Source organism: Epinephelus moara, chromosome 17, assembly GCF_006386435.1.
Source record: "Epinephelus moara isolate mb chromosome 17, YSFRI_EMoa_1.0, whole genome shotgun sequence".
In the NCBI taxonomy this organism is placed as follows: Eukaryota; Metazoa; Chordata; class Actinopteri; order Perciformes; family Serranidae; genus Epinephelus; species Epinephelus moara.
In genome coordinates, this window is record NC_065522.1 from 20,611,978 (window position 1) to 20,621,185 (window position 9,208).

Below are 9,208 nucleotides of genomic sequence, written 5' to 3' on the forward strand. Positions count from 1 at the left end.
GTCGTTTTTTCATTTTTGGGCAAAAAAATGAAAAAACGAAATTCAGCTCAATTCCTTGTTTTCTGATCCTATCGCAAAAAACAAAATTACCACTCAATATTTCGTTTCATTGGTGGGCGGGCTCTCAGCGCTCCCTTGCTTCTGATTGGCTAACGTGCTGTGTCACTTACATTTGGGCTGTGCCCTTCAAAATAAGGTTACCTCTTGGCCTTTACGCCAGCAGGATGTCTCTGCAGACCCGGAGGCTGCAGACGTACAAACAGGCAATGAAGTAATTCAACAGCGTTTTATTGTATTGCCTGTTAATATGCAGCTGATAGACCATGAAAATGAAAGCTCTATAGTAAGTTTTCTTCAGGATGTACCGTGAACAATGAAGTCTGCAAGCATGCCAAAAGTAGTTATTAAAAATGACCAGCAGGTGTCGCACTGCATCAAAGTTGTCATCAAAAATACAAATATGAATGAATAGGCCTATGTTGACAGCCAGATGGGAAAAACTGATGTACATCTATGGAAAGGCATTTACTATAGGCTACTATCAGTTAGAGTTAAGCTGTCACTGGACTTTCCCCTCAGCTGTGGTCACATGGAGACACTTGATAATAATTGTGCAGACAGTTTAGAGATTCACACTAATATAGTTTCACAGTGTGAGTCTGTTCATGCAGGTTTCATCCTAATTTGCATATTAGCTGCTAAACATCATTCTGCTTCCTCATAAACTGGAGGGGGTGGTGACCTTTGTTTGTGTGTGTATTTCTTGTTTTTAATGGACATACAGTTAAGAGTTAAAATGTTTATTTTTTATTTTACTGACAATATTTGTTAAATCCATTGTGTTTGGTTCACAGCACACTGAAATATCAGTTTCATCTAACAGAGCAAAGATGCAGTGGAGTCTGTTTCTGCTCCTTCTGATGGGTAAGTGGATCATCTTATCACATATACAGCAGTGCTGCTGCTGCTGCTGCTGCTGCTGCTGCCATGAAATGATTTCACTTAAAGCTCATTCTTATCATGAAATAAAGAGCAAATCATCCAGAAACTCAGAAATCTAAGTGAATAAAGAGGCGTGGAGTAAGTAGTAGGTGTGTACTCATGATGTTGATTTAATGCTGTCTGCTCCATCACTGCAGTATTTCCTCTGTTATTAGGTCAGTGTTCCTTCTTCATGTGTCACCTCCATGAGTACCACTTTGTTAAAGAGAAGAAGACCTGGACTGAAGCCCAGCAGTACTGCAGAGAGCATCACACTGACCTGGCCACAGTGTCTGACATGACAGACATGGAGAGACTCCGTGACTCTGCACAGAATCAAGGTGGAGCCTGGATTGGGCTTTACAGCTTGTCTCAGAGGTATGACACATACGCAGTGTAACTGGAACTGTGATGTGTGAGGGTTACAGCAGATTGTGATAGAAATAAAGGGATGGAGTCCGCTCAGGTGCTCTTTTTAGCCCTCTTGGCTGCGCTCAGCCTGACAGAACTGTTTGGGTACACTGGAATGGATGGTGGCCGATATCAGATCTAATGTTTTCATATAATGAGCATTATTTATGGTCTTTTTTAGGGGCCTTTACAATAATGGCAGAATTGTAATTCTCACCCTTATCTTTGGTGTCTTCATATAAGATCAATTGTGACTCAAGGCCGACTGTGGACACCTCAGTGCAACTAACCAATCATCCCCATGTTGTATGATAGTGTGCCAGCTACTGAGCCTTTTGACAAGTGCAGACCAGATTTCACTGCAGAGGGTTGTACCCAATGATATGACGTGATATGACACTGTGATTTGTCCTCTTTTTAACCTCCTTGCAGCACCGCAGGAGAAGACAACAGGATGTGGCACTGGTCTCTGCCAGGAGTGGAGTTCAATGATACTAATAGAAAATGGGCTCCAGATGAACCAAATGATGTTGACTCTCCTGAAAACTGTGTGTGTATACGTAATAACTTATGGCGGGACTTCCATTGTACAAAGCCTAAGCATGCCTTCATCTGCTACGATGGTGAGAATATGTTTCTTATAAGCCAACTACTCACTGAATCACATATATACATACTAATGCTATTCATAATATTGAGTTATCCACCATATTTTGCCAAAATTCTGCCAATATCTTGACTGGAATACAAATAAATTAGTTAATGTTTCACAGGTCATTAGTAATAATAATAATAATAATAATAATAATAATAATGATAAGAGTAATTATCAAACAGTCTTTTATGAAACTATACCACTTGACAAAATGTGTATTTCCTTAAGACATGGTGATGTAAGTTTTGTCTGTTTATCCCACAGAAAGGAAGCAATCCAACAAGACATTCCATCTGATTAAAGACAGGATGAGCTGGCCACAGGCTCAGAGCTACTGCAGAGAACATCACACTGACCTGGTCAGTGGAGACCAACAGTTAGAGGACGACGAATTCAAGGATGAGTATAAGTCAAACAAGTGCGTGTGGATCGGCCTGTTCAGAGACTCCTGGAGGTGGTCAGATGGGAGCAATTCCTCTTTCAGATACTGGGCTCTGGAGTCAGTTAACGATTATCATCACAACAAATGTGCTATGACTAAGTTCAATGGAAAATGGAGAGCAGCCAGATGTGACCATAAAAAACCCTTCTTCTGCTATAATGGTGAGTTTTGCAAAGGTCCGTCTCAACTGTTTTCTCCTATTGGAGTATCACTGTAAAACCAGCCTGAAGATCCAGCTGATTTTACAGTGTTTATGTTCTTTATTTATTTATTTGTTCCTTTCTTGAAAAGCCTGCAATGAAAAGTTTGCTTTTGTTTGCAAATTTTATTTCTAAGTAAAAAGTGCCATAACTAAATCAAACTGGGCTGAGTAAATCACTTGACAGAGTGAACTTTGTGTAATGAAAATAGCGGAGGCTCTCTGAGGCCCCTCATGCCCCCTACAAGAAGCACACAATGGTTCAGTTGGCCCCTGCACCTGGATTCCTCTCTAAAGGCAGCTAAAGCAAAGAGAGTGAGTGAGTGACAGCTCATGTTGCTGCTGGAGCAGGACTGTCATCATGTCTTTACCCAAAAAGTGCAAATCAGGCTTTCAAAAGAAAGAAAGGAAAGGGAGAGAAAACAAGCTGAGGGAAAAAACAGGATCATAATTAAGCATCAGTGCTACAATGTTGTGAGGTTTGTATCTATCAACAGTCAACTAGCAAAGCTTCACATCATGAACCATATATGAGCCTCTGTTTCAGGAACAACCACAAAGAAAGGAACAACAGCAGGTCCCTCATCATCCACTGTTACTGAGGACAAGACACAAGGTGAGCTCATATTGTTGAAACTGAAAGTTCTTCCTAACAATCATTTGTATCAGTTTCAGCTGAGAGAAATTTAGCAAGACTATCATCAAGTAGTGTGTTTTATTGTATGTTAGGCTGTAAGCTAAAAAAGATTCAAAAGGTGTGTGAGACAGACGTGGATCAGAGAGGAGGGGAAGGGGGGCCACAGAGACTGCTTATGCATAGGACCCAGAATTAGATGCTGCAGCCCTGTTTTTAACACACATAAAGATATTTGATATTGGCACCAGACACACAAGCAGTGATTTTAACCCAGTGCTCTCAATAATGAACTGCTGCTACGATCCTGTGTTTGTCTCCATTTCTTCCATGGCAGATAAAATGATCCTGATCAAGGAGAACATGACCTGGGAGGAAGCCTTGTATTACTGCGAAGAGAAATACCATGACCTGGTCTACATCACCAACCTTAACGAGCAGCGATGGGTCCAAGAGAAAGCCAAGAAGGCCAACAGTCCCTACGTCTGGCTGGGACTGCGCTACACCTGCACTCTGGGTTTCTGGTTCTGGATTGATGACAAGATGGTCACCTATAAGAACTGGGACACAGATGTACCAGCGGATGACTGTGACATGTCTGGAGCCATGGACAGAGGAGGAGAACATAAGTGGTTCAAAAAGAATGACAATGAGAAGTTTAATTTCATCTGTTCTACGTGCTAAACCCTCTATACTCACTGTTAGCAGGCCTTTGATTCATTTACTCACTTTGTTTGCAGTGCTGTGTTACTTTAGGAAACATTTACACTATAACATGTGTTTGTTGAACGGCATTCTGGGACATGTAGTAATCCCAACCTGAGGGGGAGAGATGTGAAATCACCAGCAGACTTTTTAACAGCAGATTTAAATAGAGAGAAAGTAGCTACATTGAAGTCAGTTTCAAAGCAGCATCAGATTACTGAGGATGTGACCCTGTGATGGGTTTTTCTGTCTCTTTATTCTGATTCAACAACACCTGAGTTATCAATATTTGTCATTTTCTGAGCTTGTTGTTGTTATATTTTATTTCTCTATCTTTAATTCATCTTTTGAGGTTGTATTTAGTTTTCTGTATAATTCACAGTGTGTATGGTCGACATCTTTATGGTAGGAACTGGAATGAATACACCAGTCTACAGTGTACTGGTTTGATTTTGCTCTCATGTATTCAAATATGGAACATTTTACTATATTTTCAGGTTTTGATAAAGATCTGGTGATGGTTATATTATGTAAAATCTTTGTCTTTGATTATCACATTTTTGGAGTTTGATGTAAACAGATAATTTCTCTCTCTGAAGCTGAATAAAGTGTTAAAAGACAGAGTGGTCCTCTCTTTTTTTAACTTGAACAAAAGCTTATTTAACCCAAACTATTCTTTACTTAAACATTGTTTTTGTGCTTAAACGTAACCGAACTTTAACTACATTATAAAACTGATTGGTATTTTAACAGGGATTTGTAACAGAATGATGTCGTCCTGCCAAAAACAGCATCAGATCAGAAAACACTTTTAAACAAACTGCTGTTGATGATGTTTGTTTGATAAAACAATCACTTCCTGTTGTTTATTTTACAAGAAGAGACCCAGCAGACTCTGGATGTTCACATTATAATGTGTATAATATGTAGAATTCATGATTATTATTATACCATACACCTAGTGATGGCCAAATGAAGCCTCACAAACCAATTTCTTTAGTTTCTGACCCCACCATATGGCACTCTTGGTTTAAAGATAAAGCGCTTGTAATGAAGTGTGCTTTCAAACCTTTGTTGAACACACAGCGCCATCTGGTGGCTTCAGAAAATAAAGACAGTGGTTCATGAGGCCTCATTTAGCCATCACCACATACACCTCTCCTCTGATCCCAGTCTAAATTTCATCATGCTAAATTATGCTTCCTCGCCTCCTCTCTAGAAAAAAAGAAATAGTTCCCTCTCAGCCATCAACAAGGATCTTCCCATCCCTTAAATACACCTCTAGGAGACAAGGAGAGAGGAGAGAGGAGGCTTTTAGAGGAGCTTAGACCGAGGAAACGTATGTGAATTCTACACTGATGTCTTTAATCAAGTGACATGACTACGGAGCTCCCCAAGGTAGTGACGGCCAAATGAAGCCTCATGAACCAGTTTCTTTAGTTTCTGACCCCACCATATGGCACTCTTGGTTTAAAGATAAACCACTTGCATTGAAGTGTGCTTTCAAACCTTTGTTGAACAGACAGCGCCATCTGGTGGCTTCAGAAAATAAAGACAGTGGTTCATGAGGCTTCATTTGGCCATCACTGCATTCCATGACATACAGTGCAGCACCTCCACGTGATAGTTCATTTACAGTTTATTCTCACAGCGCTCACTTTGTAGCATCGTGTTCATAGACAATATAATAAAACACAATTACATGTTGAGATGCAATATAATGCACCGTCACCCAACACTTTAGACCAGTGGTTCCAACTGGTGGGTCACAGTCCAAAAGTGGGTCGGGGGTTCATTCTGAATGGACCACAAGTGACCCAAGAACGTGTTGAGTTTGTAAAAAGTACACTTTATTTTGAAGTACAGTGAATTTCCAGCACAGAGCTTTTATTTTGAAGCGCCGTTTCCTGCTGTAGAATAAGTAAATAATGGAAAGCTACTGAACAGAGACAGCAAACTAGCTTTATGACACGGCCAAACACAAGGATGATGCTGAATATATTAAAATGTGTGGAGCTTGAGCTAATGACTGAGGAGAAATCTGGACACCATTGCTGGACCAGTTGGAAACCACTGCTTGAGATTAGATAGTTTGTGGTGTATTATTGTGCAGATGACAATAATGCAAGTCAATGAATAGCCTAAAATATAAAACACTGATCTGTCTACATATTAAGAGATTTAAAAGGAATGCTAAATGATGATTAAACAGTGAGTATAAAAGCCCACTAATAATCGACTTTATTAAACAATTTATATGAATGAATAAAGGCCTCTTGTGAGACTTTTATAGGCCTGTAAGTGATGCTCCTATCTACCTATCTGTCTGTGAAAGATCCTGTAAGGTTATGACATTGTCCTTAAATAAAGGGCGCTGTGGACAGTTGTACCAGCTGGTTGACAGGTGATACAGCTGTGCAGCACGTCATCAGTAACTGACATCACTGACGTATGATGCTGTGGAGCCAAGGGTTTCTCATTTGGCAGCTTCAGTCCCTCGTTGCAACTCTTCCTGGCCTCTTCCGCTCACATCTCCTGTCCTGTGGGTGGAGCTCAGACGTGAGGAAAGGAAGCAAGGTAATGACCGCACCCTTGTATGTGTGATTGGCTTCCCATGTTGTACTTCATTATGTCCAGCAGATGGCAGCAGACTGACCACAGCATAGAGTCCTCTCATTTCTCTGTAACTGACTCACTCACCAGTGACCTCTGACCCCATGCTTTAGCATTTGTCTTCTTAAGTACTCCTCGTCATGGAAAGGTTCTCTGCTCCTGTTTTAACAAGAAGCATGATGAGTACACTTTAATATTCTGTTGTTGTGTTCTGTGGAAACTGATGAACTGAGACTTTAAGGATTTTAGGATGATTCTCTGCTGTGGATATAAAACATTTACTTTTAGAGTCACAGAAAACGACACACAAAGTGTTGTGAACAGTATAAGTTTGTGGCCAGAGAGTCTTGTTGAGCTTAAACTGGCCGATTGAACAACAGCCAATCACATTGGGAGGTAATTATTGCCTGCAGGTGTGGCTCACAGTGTTTCTGAGTGTCAGGAATTAGCTGCTGCAACAAAAAGGTCCTTGTGTCAAGTGTTGCTCAGCTAAGGGTGAGTCCAATTATGCTACAGTGAAGACTGTTTTTATATGTACTGGAGGTTTTAAGGATTTATTTGCTGAGACACCAAGAAAAGTCTGTGAAACCTTGTGTTAACTCACAGAGGTTGTGTGTACACTTATTGGCCTCCTGAAAGCAATGCTGAGAAGACAATGGTTACTTTACTCGGATAATATTTCTGACACGTCAGTGTGATTATTGGTGTACAGTCAGGGGATTCAAACAGCTGCTGTGTGACCTGAGAGTGGTCTTGTTCTGTAGACTTGTATACAGGCCTCTCTATCACAGGATTAATTAAATGTAATGTCCTGCCTGAGAAACAGAGATGGGTGACACTGCACCCTGAAGTGTGAAGAAGAGCTGTGTGGCTCCAAACGTCACTCTGCATTAAAATCCCTCGAAACAGGACTCGAGTCTGGTGCTGTTGTCAGGCAAACAGCACATTATTAATTGAGAATTGATGCAAATTCAAAAATTGATTCTGTTCAGTTCAGTGATGGCTCTTGGATAAAAGCTGTCCTTCAGTCTGGAGGTGTGAGCTTTGAGTGCTCTGTAGCGCCTCCCAGAGGGTAACAGCGAGAACAGGTGATGACAGGGGTGGATGTTGTTAGTTCTGCTGCTTGAGCCGTTTTTAACCAGGGCCGAGGAGCTGATCGTCCATGTGAGGTCCTCACTGATGTAAGTCCCCAGAAACTTAAAGCTGGTGACCCTCTCCATGTCCTCTCCCCTGATGGTTAGGGGAGCATGGTCCTCACGGTGTCTCCTGAAGTCAATAATGACCTCTTTTGTCTTTCTGATGTCCAGTGTGAGGTTATTGTCCATGCACCAGTCTGTCCGCCTATTTCCTCTCTGTATTGTGTTTCATTGTTGTTTGAAATTAGTCACCACTGCTGTGTCGTCTGCAAATGTGATTATTGTGTTTGTGGGGTGTGTAGGAGTGCAGTCAGATGTGTACAGTGAATACAGCATGGGACCCAGAACACAACCCTGTGGTGCCCCAGTGCTGAGGGTCAGACTGGGAGAGACAAATGTGCCAAGTCTGACTGTCTGTGGGCGTTTGGAAAGGAAGTCTCTGACGCACATACACAGAGTGCTATTGATTGCGTGCTGTCAATTTTTGATTAATTGGCATTCATGAACACACACGTGCCTACGATCAAATCTGAGTTTTCCGCAGGGTTCATGAATCCGGTGTAGGTTTGTAGTGCCAAGGTTTTTAAAGCAACAACAGTCGTACAGTTTTACAGGCTGAGCACCTTCTGTCAGTGCACATCAGTGATTTGATGGTAATCATTGCTGTGGTCTCTGTGTAGTGCGGTCATTGGTTAGTTGGCTTTGCCAAAGCTACGTTGATTTTAGGAAGCTAATGCCTCACACAGACCCAGGGTCTTGCATGCAACTGATCATTTGAGTAACATTATACAACACAGATCAAACACATATGCTCATCTACTCAGAGAGGGAACTTCACAAGGGTCTGTTGTTCCTCTGACAGACCACGTGTGCTGAGAAGGAGCCCGGTCTCACTCCGAAGTCGTCGAAATCCGGTGCTTGGGCAGTGACTTGTGGCGTCAGCGAAATCCGGTGCTTGGGCAGTGACTTGTGGCGTCAGAAACCAACAAAAAAAAGGCATCCATTAACGTCGGCATGATACGTGGCCGGTTGCCATTAAGTTAAATGGTACCTGGCGGCGTCAGGGGGAAACGTGGTGGGACGAACATCGAGTTTCACCGAGAGAGCGGTGTTCGCGTTCCGTAACATTCTAAAGCCAAACCCTGTTCTTTTTTCTTGAACCTAACCATGTGTGTTTGTTGTTAAGGGAAAAATAAACATAAATTTGCGGTGTTGTCCCGACTTAAATTTCCTGTGAAAACAGAAATGTATCTTGAAAGAAGAGAACTTGACAGGTCAACAACCAACGCACCCAGAGTACCTTGCACGTTGTATGTGGACGTGGAAAGTTCATGACCAAACGTCAATATGTGACGAGGTCGAGTGGGAATGTGTTGAGAGAAGACCTCCCTCTAGGGCCATTTTTCATTTGGCCATCTCCATCTCTGCTGTC

The 9,208-nt window shown here is 41.8% G+C and overlaps 2 protein-coding genes across 2 annotated transcripts in view; both read left to right on the forward strand.

Moving 5' to 3' along the window:
* Positions 1–307: 307 nt before the first annotated feature.
* On the forward strand, positions 308–4,627 carry LOC126404515 (lymphocyte antigen 75-like). The gene is made up of 7 exons (XM_050067788.1): positions 308–343; positions 855–924; positions 1,158–1,359; positions 1,825–2,015; positions 2,312–2,650; positions 3,236–3,304; positions 3,660–4,627. Exons 1-7 carry the CDS (start codon positions 308–310, stop codon positions 4,004–4,006), a joined length of 1,254 nt encoding a protein of 417 aa, XP_049923745.1. The 3' UTR covers positions 4,007–4,627.
* LOC126404523 (macrophage mannose receptor 1-like) overlaps positions 1,080–9,208 on the forward strand; it is a 12,838-nt gene continuing 4,709 nt past the window's right edge. Inside the window, exon 1 of the mRNA XM_050067797.1 lies at positions 1,080–1,157. The gene's annotated coding sequence lies outside the window, so the exon portion shown is untranslated. The remainder of the gene's footprint in view (positions 1,158–9,208) is intronic.

Bases quoted from the DNA above. Each gene is read 5' to 3' on its own strand.
- LOC126404515 (XM_050067788.1), top strand. From the start codon at position 308: ATGCAGCTGATAGACCATGAAAATGAAAGCTCTATA. The intron at 2,651-3,235 runs GTGAGTTTTGCA...CCTCTGTTTCAG, and splicing joins ACCCTTCTTCTGCTATAATG to GAACAACCACAAAGAAAGGA. The intron at 3,305-3,659 runs GTGAGCTCATAT...CTTCCATGGCAG, and splicing joins TACTGAGGACAAGACACAAG to ATAAAATGATCCTGATCAAG.